The sequence below is a fragment of the Salmo trutta genome, chromosome 30 (assembly GCF_901001165.1).
Source record: "Salmo trutta chromosome 30, fSalTru1.1, whole genome shotgun sequence".
NCBI classification, from domain to species: Eukaryota; Metazoa; Chordata; class Actinopteri; order Salmoniformes; family Salmonidae; genus Salmo; species Salmo trutta.
The window spans coordinates 12,881,977-12,901,095 of record NC_042986.1 but is presented as its reverse complement, the minus strand read 5'-3'; the positions used below and the strand labels follow the sequence as shown (position 1 = coordinate 12,901,095).

Genomic DNA, 19,119 nt, shown 5'->3' with positions numbered 1-19,119 from the left:
GACCATGAGAAACAAGATTCTCTGGTCTGATGAAACCAAGACTGAACTATTTCGCCTGAATGCGAAGTGTCATGTTTGGAGGAAACCTAGCGCCATCCCTATGGTGAAGCATGGTGGTGGCAGCATCATGCTGTGGGGATGTTTTTCAGCGGCAGGGACTGGGAGACTAGTCAGGATCGAGAGAAAGATGAATGGAGCAAAGTACAGAGAGATCCTTGATGAAAACCTGCTCCAGAGCGCTCAGAACCTCAGACTGGGGTGAAGGTTGACCTTCCAACAGGACAACGACCCTGAGCACACAGCCAAGACAATGCAGGAGTGGCTTCGAGACAAGTCTCTGAATGTCTTTGAATGGCCCAGCCAGATCCTGGACTTGAACCCGATCAAACATCTCTGGAGAGACCTGAAAATAGCTGTGCAGCGACACTCCCCATCCAACCTGACGGAGCTTGAGAGGATCTGCAGAGAAGTATGGGAGAAACTCCCCAATTACAGGTGTGCCAAGCTTGTAGCATCCTACCCAAGAAGACTCGAGGATGTAATCGCTGCCGAATGTACTTCAACAAAGTACTGAGTAAAGAGTCTGAATACTTATGTAAATGTAATATTTCAGGTTTTTTTTAAAATATAAACTAGCAAAAATGTCTAAAAACCTGTTTTTGCTTTGTCATAATGGGGTATTGTGTGTACATTGATGAGGGGGAAAAAACGATTTAATCAATTTTAGAGTAAGGCTGTAATGTAACAAAAAGTGGAGAAAGTCAAAGGGTCTGAATACTTTCCGAGTGCAATGTATCAACAAATTGGCGAGGGCACTAGAACAGTCTGCAATTCCCGGCCTCACCCTACTAGAACTTGAAGTCAAATGTCTACTATTTGCTGATGAGTTACTGCTTCTGTCCCCAACCAATGAGGGCCTACAGTAGCACCTAGATTTTCTGCATAGATTCTGTCAAACCTGGGCCTTGACAGTAAATCTCAGTAAGACAAAAATAATGGTGTTCCAAAAACCTTCTGTTGCCAGGACCACAAATACAAATTCCATCTAGACACCGTTGCCCTAGATCACACCAAAAATTATACATACCTCAGCCTAAACATCTCTCACCTGGCCCTGCCACAGGTAACGCTAAGTATCAAAATCCAGAAAAGAGACGGTCAATTCTACAACCACCTAAAAGGAAGGAATACCCAAACCTTCCATAACAAAGCAGGTCTCGTGTGGCTCAGTTGGTAGAGCATGGTGTTTGCAACGCCAGGGTTGTGGGTTTGATTCCCATGGGGGGCCAGTACGGAGAAAAAATGTATGAAATGTAATTATTCACTACTGTAAGTCGCTCTGGATAAGAGCGTCTGCTAAATCACTATAATGTAAATGTAAAGCCATCACCTACAGAGAGATGAACCTGGAAAATAGTCCCCTAAGCAAACTGGTCCTGGGGCTCTGTTCACAAGCACACATCCCCAGGAAAGCAACACAATCTGACCCAACTCATGAGAAAACAAAAAGATAATTACTTGACACATTGGAAAGAATTAACAAAAAAACAAGCAAGCTAGAATGCTATTTGGACCTAAACAGAGAGTACACAGTGGCAGAATACCTGACCACTGTGACTGAGCCAAAGCTTTGACTATGTACAGACTCAGTGAGCATAGCCTTGCTATTGAGAGAGGCTGCAGTAGGCAGACCTGGCTCTCAAGAGGAGACAGGCTATGTGCACACTGCCCACAAAATGAGGTGGAAACGGAGCTGCACTTCCTAAACTCCTTCCAAATGTATGACCATATTAGAGACACATATTTCCCTCATCCCCAGCTTACAATTGGCTCATTCATCCCCCCTCCTCTCCCCTGAAATTATTCCCCAGGTCTTTGCTGTAAATGAGAATGTGTTCTCAGTCAACTTACCTGGTAAAATAAATAAAGACCCACAAAGAATTAGAAAACATCTTCAATTTTGATAAACTCCCATATCTACTGGGCGAATTACCACCAGTGAAGAACACCATTGTAAATAAGCTTATATTGTACTTGTGTACATCGTTACAAAACTGTATATATACAATATGACATAATATAACATTTGAAATGTCTCTATTCCTTTGTAACCTTTTTGAGTGTAATGTTTACTCTTCATTTTTTATATAGTTTATTTAGACTTTTGCTTATTGTCTATTTCACTTGCTTTGGCAATGTAAACATGTTTCCCATGCCAATAAAGCCCCTTTTATTGAATTGAGAGAGAGAGAGAGTGAGTGGAAAGTAAAGTTGAGAGGTGAGGTAGGAGGGAGAGAAATGAAGTCAGAGGAAGAAGAGGATGCCAAGTAGATGAAAGGGGAGGAGAGCCCCTGTGGGGTGTCAGAGCTCAGCCCTGTTATACAGCAGAGCTGCCACTGGGAGCCCATACCGCATTGATTTGTACTTTTCACTGGAGTTGGGGACACACACACATACTGTGTACACGAACACACACACACACACACACACACACACACACACACACACACACACACACACACACACACACACACACACACACAGACACACACACACACACACACACACACACACACACACACACACACACACACACACACACACACACACGCAGTACAACTCCAGAGGCAAAAACACCAACTAGCAAGCAACATTTGGCACTTGTTGAGCGTATATTTATTACCCCTCCTGGTTTACTCTGCATTCATTTGTTCTTATCTCTCTTCCCCCAACCCCTTTCCTCTCCCAATAATGAGAATTTCTTCAAAAAGACTATACCCTTTCCCTCACGGGCAGAATTTATGAATACATTTTGTTTTGATTGTATGCAACAAAGCCCCAATCATGATCTGATTTGTGTACATACATCGATACTAGTCTATGTGCCTACCAGAAGACGCTCCTTGTGAATAATTTATATTTCTATTAAGTACCGTGCCCCCCCCCCTCTCCCGGCACAGTATTAATATTGAACAGATATAAGCCTCCTCTAACAGCAGAGGGAACAGCATCAAATGAAGCTGGGGATTAGAGGACTTGAAAGGCATCATGGGAAGGAGGAACTCTCTCTGGGCTGGACTGTATGGCTCCTATATACGCTGGAGAGAATAGAGAGACTACAGCTTCCTGTAGTGGCTGGATACACTATAGTACTGTAACTGTAGTCTTAACACCTTAGCTGAAGAGCGGTCTACAGTACTGCAGCTAATCTCTAGTTCAAGCTCATTAGTAAATCATCATTGCATAACAATGTGAAATGTAAAGGCTTCATGTAAAGCCCGTATACAGTATAGAGCAGTGGCCTGTTTTACCACCAGAGGGAGGATGGGACTGACTGTCACCCAGTAAACAGTAGACCACGGCAAACAAAGTCCTTCTCTCTCTCTCACCCGGCCCTGAAATACCGCTGTGTTCCAACGGTTCATTTAGACCCAGCCAATGGCAGGCACTTGTTATGGGAACTTTCGAATCCCAATGATAATAATTAACAATCAATAAGCCTTGACTAATCCCCAAGGTTTGTAAGACACTGGGTTAATAATAATTAGGCAAGGACTCAGCTTTCTGCAAAAGATCTGTACAGTTTATTCAGAGAACGTTCTAAAGTCAAAAATTAGGACTCAGTCCTTTTATAATACAAACATATTCTTATCTTTAGACCACTTCCTTCTCAAACAACCAGTACTTTTCCACTCACCACAAAGAACCATAAAAACTTGCCACATTCTTCAAGGCTTTCACCTCCCTTCCCCCTTTATGACCCTCTTGGTTTGAAACCTCTCCAATGTTTTTCTTTTACCTAATCTACAACTTCACTCAGTTTACATCCCTACTAAAGAATATAAACTCAAAGTTTTACAATAACCGATCTCCCCATATCCTGATTTTATCTTCCCATTATTCTTAAACATATCTCCCTATTCTATAATAACAGAGTGGAACAGTTAAGTCATTTTCCTAACACATACAAATTATTCTAACAGCACTACAAATCGTTGTTCAACCAACCGAGGCATCTATAGCCTAACAAACACACACACAAGCACAGATATGGAAACACACACACACACACACACACACACACACACACACACACACACACACACACACACACACACACACACACACACACACACACAGTGTTCTGAACAGGGGGTAGAGAGGTCTGGAATGAAAACACTGTTGGATAAGTCACGGTGCCCTCATGGAGGCTATGGTGCCCCCCTCCCCACCACACAGCAGTATACCTCCCAGGTGTGTATGTTTGTCTCCCTTCCTTTCTTCATTCCTCTCCTGCTTCCAGTATTTCTCTCCTGTCCCCTTCATCCCCGTCTGTATCTCTCGGCAGGCGACAAGACATTTAAGAGCCTATAAAGTATTTAATGTGTAGTTTGTTCACGGGGAAAGCAGTGATAAGTGGGTTTTTAGAAAGCACATTAACTGCTAGTCACAATGAAATTTGACATGCCTGAACTACCCTCAAAGACCCAAAGACAGCTCTGAGGTCTGGGTGCAAGATGTGCCGTTTAAAACACCGGGAGTGGATCTACCCACAGCGATTCAGATGCTACACACGCTCATATTGATAGCAGCTTCAGAGGCAACAGTTCTAACATGCTTTCACTTTGACTTTTCTTTTTTTTAAACTCAGGCTTCTTAGTTTAAATGTAATCAGAAACAGCTGTTGTCTGAGGAAGGGGAAAGCCCGGAGAGAAAGAGAGAGAGCACTAGTGGAGCCTACATTAAGGCCTGTTCACATGAAGAGTACAGAGTGATGTCTGCCATTATAATATGGCACAACACAGCTCAAAGCCTTCCTCTCTCTCTCGTCTCTCTGTCTGTCAGTAGAATGTAGAATGCCATTGAGTTTCAGACTTTCTTTTCTATCTCCCCCCAAAGCTAGCACAGGTTGCTTTTCCACAGCCTCTATTGGGTTTAGCATAGAGTAGATGAGCATCACTTTCCCCACCATTACTTCAGCTAAATATATAAACATGGCGCTTAGCAATGCTAGGCTGTTCATACTGGCCAATCCTCGTCTTCTGCTCTGTCTCTTCTCTCTTCTCTTTTCTACTCTCTCTCTCTCTATGGTTCTCTAGTACTGTTAGGGTATCGTGTTGGCCATCCCCCTCCTCTTCTCTGTCTTCTCTTATCCTCTCTCTCTCTCTCTCTCTCTCTCTCTCTCTCTCTCTCAATGTAAGGGCTTTATTGGCATGGGAAACACATGTTAACATTGCCAAAGCAAGTGAAGTGTGAAATAAACAATAAAAATACAGCAAACATTACTCACAAAAGTTCCAAAAGAATAAACACATTTCAAATGTCATAATATGTCTATATAAAGTGTTGTAACGATGTGCAAATAGTTAAAGTACAAAAGGGTAAATAAATAAACATAAATGTGAGTTGTATTTACAATGGTGTTTGTTCTTCACTGGTTGCCTTTTTCTTGTGGCAACAGGTCACAAATCTTGCTGCTGTGATGGCACACTGTGGTATTTCACCTAGTAGATATGGGAGTTCATCAAAATTGGATTTGTTTTCAAAGTCTTTGTGAGTCTGAGGGAAATCTGAGGGAAATATGTGTCTCTAATATGGTCATACATTTGTCAGGAGGTTAAGAAGTGCAGCTCAATTTCCACCTCATTTTGTGTGCAGTGTGCACATAGCCTGTCTTCTCTTGAGAGCCAGGTCTGCCTACGGCGGCCTTTCTCAATAGCAAAGCTATGCTCACTGAGTCTGTACATAGTCAAAGATTTCCTTAATCTTGTCACAGTGGTCAGGTATTCTGCCACTATGGTTCACTAGTACTATTGGAGTATCATGTTGGCCATTCCCCTCCTCCTCTCTTCTCTCTCTCCTCTCTGGTTCAGTGTCGTCTCCACTGGCTGTTGATTATCTACTAAAGAGAGTTCCCTTTTTCTCTAAGGTTCTCTTAACAGATTAGACTAGAAAGAATGTAGGTCAATCACACCCCCCTCTACACTTCTTATCATGAGGGATTATCATGTCACCAGAACGTCACTTCTTGTTGAACGCGGAATGAGGCAACGCTTGGTTTGTTGGTTTGGAAAGTGTCTGAAAAAAGTGTTCTATTGGAAAAGTTTGTTTACTACCTAGCACTTAACGCTCTGGCTGAAGAGTAGGGTTGATCGAAGCATTCTGAACTAACAGCAGTAGTCAAGCACCCAAGCTAACTGGCTAATGTTGGCTAGCTTGCTAGCTACTTCCAGACACAAATGAGAGAACAGCTCACTCTGACCATTTGTCCTTGCCCTAGCAGAGCTGGTTAGGCTGGTTTTATGTTATCCAGAGTGTTAGTGACTGCATCTGTGCTGCTAGCAACAATTTAATTACACTTTTTTGCCAATGTTTTTTGCTCTGGCAAACTGAGACGAGAGTGCTCTGAAATCGGAGCATACTTCCAGAGCGAATTTTGTTGTCACAGTGACATGAACATTCTTTTGAAATTGTTACTTGCATAGTGGAGTCTTTTTGTTTAGACATGTAGCTAGCTAGCTAAACAGCTAACCATAATTACAACTCATTACGTTACTACCCTGCATGAATCTGCAGGTAGCAAATCAACCCAGATCAATGTTAGCTAGCTAACATTAGGTTATAACTAGCAATGCAAATGTCTCTGAGATACGAATAATATAACTACACAGATCATACACGTAACGTTAGCTAGTCAGCCAGCCAGCTAACATTAGCTAGCTAGCTAACAATACACTTTAACTTGAAATGAAAACGACTTTCTGACAAAATTAGAAATGTGTAATATCTGAAAATGTTGCTAGCTAGACTCTCTTACCCATATACATGGATGGACGCTTCTCCCTCTCTGTCACGGATGCCATGGTGCCTTAGTTTGAAGATGTAATCCGGAGACAGGTGTTTTATACAACAGCCTTCTGTGTGTTCTCTTTTCAACTCCGTCTGCAAACGCCAGAATGTTCTCCACCTCTTTAGCTATCATACTCTAATTCCACTGATTTCAAAACTCAGTCTTCCAGAAAGTGGAGAGCAACACTTATGGAGTTCTACTACGTGATTTTTTCCCAAAAAGCTGCGTTAGAAAGAATTAACTACACATACTGACCAGCTCATGTTATGGACAGGATCGTGCTACATGGTAGACCCATCCGTACTCAAGTTTGATATTAAGGCATATAAAAGTTCACATATTCCAGAAGGCATTTCTACCAAAAAAAGTTTATGTTCAAATGGCTCCCCTGTGAAGTAGTGACGCGCGACACACTCCTCTTTTCCTGACACGAGTCACATACAGTGGCAAGAAAATGTATGTGAACCCTTTGGAGTTACCTGGATTTCTGCATAAATTGGTCGTAAAATTTGATCTGATCTTCATCTAAGTCACAACAATAGACAAACACAGTGTGCTTAAACTAATAACACACAAATTATTGTATTTTTCTATATTGGAAAGTGTCATTTAAACATTCACAGTGTAGGTTGGAAAAAGTATGTGAACCCCTAGTCTAATGATTTCTCCAAAAGCTAATTGGAGTCAGGAGTCAGCTAACCTGGAGTCCAATCAATGAGACGAGATTGGAGATGTTGATTAGAGCTGCCCTGCCCTATAAAAAACACTCACAAAATGTGAGTTTGCTATTCACAAGAAGCGTTGCCTGATGTGAACCATGCCTCGAACAAAAGAGATCGCAGAAGACCTGAGATTAAGAATTGTTGACTTGCATAAAGCTGGAAAGGGTTACAAAAGTATCTCTAAAAGCCTTGATGTTCATCAGTCCACGGAAAGACAAATTGTCTATAAATGGAGAAAGTTCAGCACTGTTGCTCCTCTCCATAGGAGTGGCCGTCCTGCAAAGATGACTGCAAGAGCACAGAGCAGAATGCTCAATGAGGTTAAGAAGAATCCTAGAGTGTCAGCTAAAGACTTACAGAAATCTCTGGAACATGCTAACATCTCTGTTGGTGACTCTACGATACGTAAAACCATAAACTAGAATGGTGTTCATGCGTGGACACCACGGATGAAGCCACTGCTGTCCAAAAAAACCATTGCTGGCGAAATATTCTGTGGACAGATAAAACTAAAGTTGAGTCGTTTGGAAAAAACACACAACACTATGTGCGGAGAAAAAAAGGCACAGCAACATCAACCTCATCCCAACTGTAAAGTATGGTGGAGGGGGTATCATGGTTTGGGGCTGCTTTCCTGACTCAGGACCTGGACAGCTTGCTATCATCGACGGAAAAACTAATTACCAAGTTTATCAAGACATTTTGTAAGGCTATCTGTCCGCCAATTGAACCTCAACAGAAGTTGGGTGATGCAACAGGACAACAACCCAAAACACATAAGTAAATCAACAACAGAATGGCTTCAACAGAAGAAAATACACCTTCTGGAGTGGCCCAGTCAGAGTCCTGACCTCAACCAGATTGAGATGCTGTGGCATGACCTCAAGAGAGCGGTTCACACCAGACATCCCAAGAAAATGGCTGAACTGAAACAATTTTGTAAAGAGGAATGGTCCAAAATTCGTCCTGATCTGACCGGTCTGATCCGTAACTACAGAAAACGTTTGGTTGAGGTTATTGCTGCCAAATGAGGATCAACCAGTTATTAAATCCAAGGGTTTACATACTTTTTCCACCCTGCACTGTCAATGTTTACATTGTGTGTTCAATAAAGACATGAAAATGTATAATTGTTTGTGTTTTATTAGTTTAAGTAGACTGTTTGTCTATTGTTGTGACTTAGATGAAGATCAGATCAAATTTTATGACAAATGTATGCAGAAATCCAGGTAATTCCAAAGGGTTCACCTACTTTTTCTTGTCACTGTATATTCAGAGCCATATCCCAGTAACGCTTAGAAAAGATGCCTAATCTTATTGAAGTATTGTGGCTGCAGGTTCACCTGCCTCATCTAAAGCCTATTCTTTTGGGTTGTTCCTATAGGCCACCAAGTGCTAACAGTCAGTATCTAAATAATATGTGTGAAATGCTTGATAGTGTATGTGATGTAAACAGAGAGGTCTTCTTTCTTGGGGAACTGAGTATTGACTGGTTTTCATCAAGCTGTCTGCTCAAGAGGAAGCTTCTCACTGTTACCAGGCCTGTAATCTGGTTCAGGTTATTAATCAACCTACCAGGTTGTTTACAAACACTACAGAAACAAGATCATCTTCATGTATTGATAACATTTTTTCTAATACTGTAGAACTTTGTTCTGGATCCGTACCCATTGGATGCAGTGATCACAATATAGTGGCTATATCTAGAAGAAACAAGGTTCTGAAATAGTGTATCATTGTCACGACTTCCACCGAAGTCGGATCCTCTCCTTGTTCGTTCGGTGATCGACGTCACCGGCTTTCTAGCCATCGCCGCTCCATTTTTCATATGTCTATTGGTTTTGTCTTGTTCCATTACACACCTGGTTTTCATTCCATAATTACTGCATGTATATAGTCCTCTGTTCCCCTCCATGTCTTTGTGTGTAATTGTTTGTTTGTGATGTGGATTATTGTTGGGCGCTTTACTTTTGCCATGTTCCATGTTTTTGGCACGTTATTGTTTTTATGTGCTGTATTTTGTGGAACGGAATTAAAGTGCGCCTGTTCACTACACTCTGCTCTCCTGCACCTGACTTCGCCTCCCGTACACACCCTTGACAATCATTCAAAAGATTTAGCGGTGACTCTAATGTGAATGATGATTCAAATATTTGTTAGTCTGATGTGATTAACAAGGAGCATCCAGACGCTGCACTTGATGCATTTATGAAATTGCTTCTTCCAATAATTGATAAACATGCACCTGTTAAGAAACTGACTGTTAGAACTGTTAAGGCTCCATGGATTGATGAGGAATTGAAAAACTGTATTGTTGAAAGAGATGAGGCAAAAGGAGTGTGTCACGTTGTATAAAGGATTGGAGTCAGGCGCAGGAATATGTAATAAGGGGTTTTAATACTCCACCCAAAAATACAACATGCCATGAAAGACATGGGGACGAAGCCCAAAACAAACTCGTATTCAAAAACACAGGGATGTAACCCAAACAAAAGAGCAAGGTAAACCTCTAATAAATACATGGGATGAGACCTGTAATAATAAGTGCACAACAATACACGGGACGTGACCCGTAATAACAATACATGGGATGAGACCTGTAATAATAAGTGCACAACAATACACGGGACGTGACCCGTAATAACGAGTACACAATACACTCAGCACAAAAGCCGAAACCACAAAGCACAGGTATTCACAAGACCAACGGACATGGGAATAATAACCGACAAAACAATGGTGAACAGAGGGCACATATATACAATTACTAATCAGGGGGAATGGGAACCAGGTGTGCATAATGAAACAGTTCAGTGACGCCTAGAGGCCGGTGACGTAGACCTCCGAAACTGGTGCACGGAATGAGCAGCAGTACCGGGGGAATCCGTGACAGAGTGGCTAATAAGTCTGGCTGCACATCTGACTTTCTGCAAATTGAGAAATGGTGTGACTAAACTCAACAAAAAGAAGAAGAAACTAACTGTATTATGAAGCCAAGATCAATGATATAAAGAATGATGGAAAAACATGTACTTTAAATAAAATTATGGGCAGAAAGACAAATTCAACTCCATCTTTAATCGAATCAGATGGCTTCTTCAACATAAAACCATTTCATGTTGCCAATTATTTTAATGATTACTTCGTTGGCAAAGTGGGAAAACTTAAGCAGGAAATGCCAACATTTCCCGCTCTTAGCAAACTGTTGGAAAATGTTTTTGAACAAATACAATGCTATTTCTCTGTAAACAAATTTACAAAAGACTTTCAGCGTGCTTATAGAAAAGGACCCTCAACATGTACTGCACTGACACAAATGACTGATGATTGGTTGAAAGAAATTGATAATTAGAAGATTGTGGGAGCTGTACTGTTAGATTTCAGTGATGCCTTTGATATTATTGACTGTAACTTGTTGTTGGGAGAACATATGTTTTCTGGATTTTCAACCGCTGCCATAACGTGGAGTCAAAGCTATCTAATATAACTCAGAGGGTTTTCTTTAATGGAAGCTTCTCTAATGTTGGGTGTGGTGTACTGCAGGGCAGTTCTCTAGGCCCTCTACTTTTTTATATTTTTACCAATGACATGCCACTGGCATTAAACATTGCCTGTGTGTCCATATACACTACCATTCAAAAGTTTGGGGTCACTTAGAAATGTCCTTGTTTTTGAAAGAAAAGCAAATAATACAATGTCGACATTGTTGATGCTGTAAATGACTATTGTAGCTGGAAATGGCATATTTTTTATGGAATGTCTACATAGGCATACAGAGGCCCATTAGCAGCAACCATCACTCCTGTGTTCCAATGGCACGTTGTGTTAGCTAATCCAAGTTTATCATTTTAAAAGGCTAATTGATCATTAGAAAGCCATTTTGCAATTATGTTAGCACAGCTGAAAACTGTTGTTCTGATTAAAGAAGCAATAAAACTGTCCTTTAGACTAGTTGAGTATCTGGAGCATCAGCATTTGTCGGTTCGATTACAGGCTCAAAATGGGCAGAAACAATTAACTTTCTTCTGAAACTCGTCAATGTATTCTTGTTCTGAGAAATGAAGGCTATTCCATGCGAGAAATTGCCAAGAAACTGAAGATCTGGTACAAACTTTTGACCCCAAACTTTTGAATGGTATTGTAACGTGGGTCGTCTAAAGGAGACCAAGGTGCGGCATGTGAAGTGCTCATATTTACTTTTAATGAATATACTTAAACAAAACAACCGACAACAGTTCCATCAGGTGACATACACTAAACAGAAAACAACTACCCACAAAACCCAGGAAGAAAAACCCCTACTTAAATATGTTCTCTAATCAGAGGCAACGAGGATCAGCTGCCTCCAATTAGAGATCAACCCAAACAATCCCAACATAGAAATAGAAAAACTAGAACTCAAACATAGAAATAGAAAATATAGAAAAACCCAAAACACCCCCTGTCATGCCCTGACCTACTCTACTATAGAAAATGACATCTTACTAGGGTCAGGGCGTGACAGGTATTGTAAATACTGTTCATGCCAGTCTCTCTTGGCAAAGAGTTGAGGAGAGACTGACTGCATCACTTCTTTTTATAAGAAACATTAATGTGTTGAAAATTCTAAATTGTTTGCATAGTCAACTTATGCACAGCTCTGACACACAAACTTACCCCACCAGACATGCCACCAGGGGTCTTTTCATCGTCCCCAAATCCAAATCATGTTCTGTGTGGACCTCAGGAAGTGTAGCTGCGGCTTTTGCAACAGCTAATTAGGATCCTAGTAAAATTACAAAAAAAAAAAAAAAACGTATTCTCATTCCCTCTACACTTCTTCTCACCCACCTGTACCCTTCTCACCACCCTCTACACTTGTCCTTCTCACCCCCCTCTACCCTTCTCCTTCTCACCCCCTCTACACTTCTCCTTCTCACTTCTCACCCCCCTGTATCCTTCTCCTTCTCACCCCCTCTACACTTCTTCTTCTCACCCCCCTGTATCCTTCTCCTTCTCACCCCCTCTACACTTCTTCTTCTCACCCCCCTGTATCCTTCTCCTTCTCACCCCCTCTACACTTCTCCTTCTCACCCCCCTGTATCCTTCTCCTTCTCACCCCCTCTACACTTCTTCTTCTCACCCCCCTGTATCCTTCTCCTTCTCACCCCCTCTACACTTCTTCTTCTCACCCCCCTGTATCCTTCTCCTTCTCACCCCCTCTACACTTCTCCTTCTCACCCCCTCTACACTTCTCCTTCTCACCCCCCTGTATCCTTCTGCTTCTCACCCACTCTACACTTCTTCTTCTCACCCCCTCTACACTTCTCCTTCTCACCCCCCTGTATCCTTCTCCTTCTCACCCCCTCTACACTTCTTCTTCTCACCCCCCTGTATCCTTCTCCTTCTCTCCCCCTCTACACTTCTCCTTCTCACCCCCTCTACACTTCTCCTTCTCACCCCCCTGTATCCTTCTCCTTCTCTCCCCCTCTACACTTCTCCTTCTCACCCCCCTGTATCCTTCTCCTTCTCTCCCCCTCTACACTTCTCCTTCTCACCCCCTCTACACTTCTCCTTCTCACCCCCCTGTATCCTTCTCCTTCTCACCCCCTCTACACTTCTCCTTCTCACCCCCTCTACACTTCTCCTTCTCACCCCCCTGTATCCTTCTCCTTCTCACCCCCTCTACACTTCTCCTTCTCACCCCCTCTACACTTCTCCTTCTCACCCCCCTGTATCCTTCTCCTTCTCACCCCCCTGTATCCTTCTCCTTCTCACCCCCTCTACACTTCTCCTTCTCACCCCCTCTACACTTCTCCTTCTCACCCCCCTGTATCCTTCTCCTTCTCACCCCCTCTACACTTCTCCTTCTCACCCCCTCTACACTTCTCCTTCTCACCCCCTCTACACTTCTCCTTCTCACCCCCCTGTATCCTTCTCCTTCTCACCCCCTCTACACTTCTCCTTCTCACCCCCCTGTATCCTTCTCCTTCTCACCCCTCTACACTTCTCCTTCTCACCCCCTCTACACTTCTCCTTCTCACCCCCTCTACACTTCTCCTTCTCACCCCCCTGTATCCTTCTCCTTCTCACCCCTCTACACTTCTCCATCTCTTCCTTTCATTCAGTCATCTCCCCCCCCCCGTACTCCTTTCTCATCCTTCCCAATCCCAAATCCAGTGGCATGTGTTAGGAAATGGCCATTTGTACCCCCCCCCACCGGTCCACCCTTCACATCCCTGGAGCTGTATCTAAGGGAGAGGAAGTGGGCATGTGTGAGCTGGCTGGCTGTTTTCTTGAAATTACCATCCATTGACACAGTGTGACAAAGCCGTGCGGGCAGCAGAGCTCCTCTTAAAAGGATTACACAGGGAGCGTGGAGCTGGGGGGGGGGGGCTGTCGGCAGCAGGAGGTGCGTGCATGCCCAATGAGCAATCCTCTCTTGCCTGGCTAGGGCTGAGAGAGTAGAGAGTCAGTGTTTAGTGTTAAGACAAACAGGCAGGCGGGCAGGCGGGCGGGCGGTGGGCGCCTGAAGTGGAGTAGTGTGTCACTTAGCCTGAGAGGAGACGAGAGAGGAGAGGAGGATGTAGCATAAGTAGAAAGCTGCTCGCTCACACACACACACACACACACACACACACACACACACACACACATATACACACACACACACACACACACACACAAACACACACTGAGACACACACACGCAGGCACACACTGCATTCCTGCTGATGAGCCCAATCCCAGTCTGTCTTTGTTCATTAGGAGTTGATTAGCGTGTCACCATGTAACCACGAGTCTGGAATCAGTTCTTAGGGACTTCTGTGGGCGTCGTCCAATTGTTCATCTGCCACTCAGATCGAGCCAGGGTCAGACACGGAGCGTCTCTGCTCTCCAAGTCTTTGAGGGGGAGTCTTTGATAACTTTGATGTAGTGCCAAACAAAGTGATATTTATACTCATCTGATTAATCAAGCCTCTTTCTGCCAATGGTAGCTCAGTGATATGGGCTTCATGAATGGATTCAAGTTATTCAAGTTATATCCCATGTCCGGCCTGTCATCAGAAGAGTTATACTCCAGCTTCTGGCTAGGAGAGCGTCTCACACGCTTTCACTAGAGATACTGCACCGACCATACATCATCTATCATGCTGTACTTCCCCTATGGCTGCCACACCTTCTAGAGTGGCACACAGAACTATTATTCTACTCATCTCTCTCTCTCCTCTCTCTGGGGCATTAAACCTCCCCCATTTCTTATGTAACTATCCCTAAGTTGTTTGGGATTGTTCCAGCCATGGTCTGACATGGATATATTTAGCCAGGCCTCCTCCTCTCTCCACTGTGTTTCCCCCTGTACCCTGCATGCCCAAGTAGCACTAAAACATTGATGTATTCAGACCCTCAGGCAGTGCAGTGACACACTTACGTTACATCCAGAGCAATTAATGTCCACAAAATCTAGATTACAATGCAGATGTCCCACTGGGTTAGGACAACGCACAAGTGGGCACACACAGACACAGGAAGGTAGAGAGAGAGAGAGACCCACCGCTAGCCACTCTCACGTGGCAGGGGTGAATGCGGATCAGAAAGCGGGCACCGGTTTATAATGCTGGATGCTCTTGTTGGTTTTACTTCCACATGCGTGCCCAGTAATGGCATATTGATTGTTTACATAGAGGCTGTGACTTCACACATGGAGATGGTATTGTGTGTGTGTGTGTGTGTGTGTGTGTGTGTTTGTGTGTCCCCTCCTCCTGCTCCTCTCTTCTCTTCCCTCTTTGTTTCTCTCCTCCTCCTCACACACACACACTCCTCTCCTCTGGACAGCAGCCAGCTCCTAGCCACTGAGGGGCTGTGCAGCACAGAAGGCAGCATGCCACCCAGAGCCAAGGTCATGCTGGGCAGCCATATTGCATTTTATTACAAGGTGGGCTGCACTGAGCACTAATATGGTCTCTTGTTAGATTGATCACCCATGGCAACAGCAGCAGCAGATCAGGGGACTAGGCAGGTATCCAGAATGTTAATTCACCCTCCAGGTTTTTGTGTTTGGCCAAATTATTTTCATTGGCTTTATTAATACATAACGTATATAGAGTGTACAGGTATACAGTATATTAGAAGATTGTGCTGGTAGTTAAGGTCTATGTGGGAGGGTTATGTTTGTGTGTTGTGTGAAGTGAAGTGAACGATGACATCATCCTTCTAGGAGTAATAATGCTGGTTCCATTAGTCCTCTCTGTTAGGTGGGCTCTGGTGTGATGACATCATGCCTGTTTTCTGACACGGGTGGTTGGGGTCAGAGGTTGAAAAAGCTTTTAATTTCTGCTCAGACCCCCTATGACCAGCTACATACAGTAAAGGAGGGTCTCTCGCAATATCCATCTTACGAGATGGAAAGCTTAGAGATATACAATACCATATTATGAACGTCATTGTCAAAACCTTTAGATTGTCAGGGAATACCACGTTACCATGGAATGCCATGGTGTAAAGTATGAAGTATGTTTCTCCTTTAACCTCTGACCTCTCTCCCATTTGACCTCTGCAGGTGACCCCAGTAGCTGGCCCACCAGAGGGGGGTACCAGGGTGACCATCCATGGCATGAACCTGGGCCTGGCGTTCAGTGAGATGGTGGACAACGTGGAGGTGGCTGGAGTCAAGTGTTCCCCTGTGGAGGAAGGTTACATCATCGCAGAACAGTAAGTCAACTCACAGGTCACACACAAACACATGAACCTAGCCTTAACCCTAACCTTGGATTTAAAAAATATACCTTCAAAACTGTAGACATTCCTAGCCAATTAATCAATGACAGTGTTAGGTGAATGTAACATGTTTCCACAGAACAGTAATGGAATAATGGCAGAAGATGCCTTGAAATAGAGTGAACAAAAAGAGGAAACCCTATATTATCTTCACAACAAATGATCTCAGTTCCCAGTTCTTTACCATTTTAAGACTATCCACCAACAGCCATGCAGTCACTAAGTCTGCAGATTTCAGACCACTGAGAGGTAGGTAAAAGCACAGTAAAAGTAAATGAACATCACACAGGCCTAATTGTGTTCACTGTCAAGCATTGGCGCTGTATGCAACTGTATGAGGCTGGACCATCTAACACAAGCTGGCAGCTCACACACACACACACACACACATGCGCACGCACGCACGCACGCACACACACACTCACACACACACACAGAGACACGTACGCGCACACACACACACACACACACACACAGAGAGACACGTACGCACACACCCACAGAGACACACACACACACACACACGCACGCACACACAAACACAGACAAATACACAGAGACACTCACAGACACACACACAGACAAGCATGCACACACTCTCTCTCTCACACACACACCAGAGAGACTACTCTCTTAATTATGACTGGAGCAAGGCCATCAGTCTCGGCCTGTTGTTTTCTCGTACAGGAAGATAACCCACACCTTACACAAATACAAATACACACACACACACACACACACACACACACACACACACACACACACACACAGCCCGTCAGTCCCAGAACCTCTGTGTGTGTTTACCTTTCTTTAATTGTTTTAATTGCCTGGTGCAGCAGAGAGCACATTAAGCCTGTCCCATCTCCCTTCACTAATTGTCCGTGGCCCATGTTTCATAATTGGCTTCCTGCTGCCTCCCACAGATAGACCAGACAGTTCAGTCAGAACGGCTGAGTCAGGAGAGCAGTGCATTGTGGATACCCCTGCCCTCACCTAGACGGGTAGATAGACCCTCCCTGTCACAGCACTACTGTAACAGTGCTCTCTGTCTTCACATAGACAGACAGGTGTATGTGTCCTGTACACCTCTCAGGTGAATGACCTTTAACCCTTCCTGTCACAGCACTACTGTAACAGTGCTCTCTGTCTTCACATAAACAGACAGGTGTATGTGTCCTGTACACCTCTCAGGTGAATGACCTCTAACCCTCCCTGTCAGCACACAGCAGCACTCTACCATCCTGACCCTGAGTGGAATGGAGTGGTGGCTTATGGGTGCCCTCACCTTGACAGGTGTATGGAGACCTCTCAGACGATTGACTCAAATGGAACCCTCCCTGTCAGCACACAGCAGCACTCTACCATTCTGACCCTGAGTGGAGAGGAGTGCAGAGCAAAAGGAGGATATGCAGACAGACAGAAAAAGTGCTCTGTCACTCTCTCTTCCTCCATTTGAATGAAAGGACAATGACTTGGAGTCAGTGGGGTAGAAGAGAGTTTTGTGAGTTTCGTGTTGGAGCTGCGGCCTGCGGAGACAAAGGTAGCCTGGCACACAAAAGAACAGAGCAGAACAGACTCCTCTGTGGAGTGAAGTCCTTAACCTTAATTCCTCTGCTGGTCTTCTTCTGCCCTCCCTCTGAACCCCGAGGAGCACTGCAGCACTGTCCTGCTGCGGTGTCGACTACTGTACACACCCACATCAGGTAAACCTCAGCACCGATGCTGAGGCAAATCAGAGAACTTTCAAAGGAGTTAATTAGACACTTTGCTGTGCATGTGTTATTCTCTAAACATCCAGGAGGGAAGTATTTTGGCCATTGCTATTAAGGCAGAGGCTTTTGAAATAGCTTTGGTAGCTAAGTTGGGGGATAGTTGGTGTTGTGTGGGGTAAAGTTATATTTTAGCACCGTAAGTGTTTGGGGAGGTCTGGCTGTGTGTTTGTGTGTGTGTATAATTGAAATACGCTGCATGTCACACTGGCTGTAGGGGACCATTTGTCAGCAGTGCACCGATCTGACAGCAGTTTAATCCGATTGGGACACTGCTGGAGTGAATTCATTTATTTTGCGGTGTAAAACGTGTCAGAGGGGGAAATTAGAAACCTGGCCGTGGTCCCCAGCAGCAGTATTACTGGGACTAAGAAGGGGTAGGGTTGTGGGTAGTGTTGGCGTGGTGGTCTGGATCCCTGACTTAGCAGAAGTTGGCACACATTGTCAACCTGTTGGTTCTCTGCCCTTAGTCTTGCCTTGGTCGGACTAGTGTGGTTTGCATCACAAGCTGTTCTCCAGTCAACAGACTCTTTTTATTTATGTTGTCTCTTTTTATTTATTTAGTCTCTTTTTTTACTATTGGCCCATCCACCCCCCCTCGTCTTCGGAGGAGAAAAGTAACTTTGTTTTAGTTGTTTAGTTTTGGTTTGTAACATATACATGTTATATACAGTGCTTTCAGGAAGTATTCATACCCTTTGACTTGTTCCACGTTTTGTTGTGTTACAGCCTGAATTCAAAATGGATTACATGTTTCTCACCCATCTAAACACAATACTCCATAATGACAAAGTGAAAACCTGCTTTTAGATTTTAGCAAATGTTTTGAAAATGAAATACAGATATCTAATTTACATAAGTGTTCACACCCCTGAGTCAATACTTTGTAGAAGCACCTTTGCCAGTGATTTTACAGTCTTTCTGGGTAAGTCTGTAAGAGCTTTCCACACCTGTATTGTGTTCTGCAAATTGGTTGTTGACCATTGCTAGGCAACCATTTTCAGGTCTTGCCGTAGATTTA

At 43.8% G+C, this 19,119-nt stretch overlaps 1 protein-coding gene across 1 annotated transcript in view; it reads left to right on the top strand.

The window, feature by feature from the left end:
• LOC115168862 (plexin-A2-like) overlaps nt 1-19,119 on the top strand; it is a 110,743-nt gene that overhangs the window by 27,708 nt on the left and 63,916 nt on the right. The window contains exon 9 of the mRNA XM_029724393.1: nt 16,112-16,263. Coding sequence (XP_029580253.1) covers nt 16,112-16,263 — 152 coding nt within the window. The remainder of the gene's footprint in view (nt 1-16,111; nt 16,264-19,119) is intronic.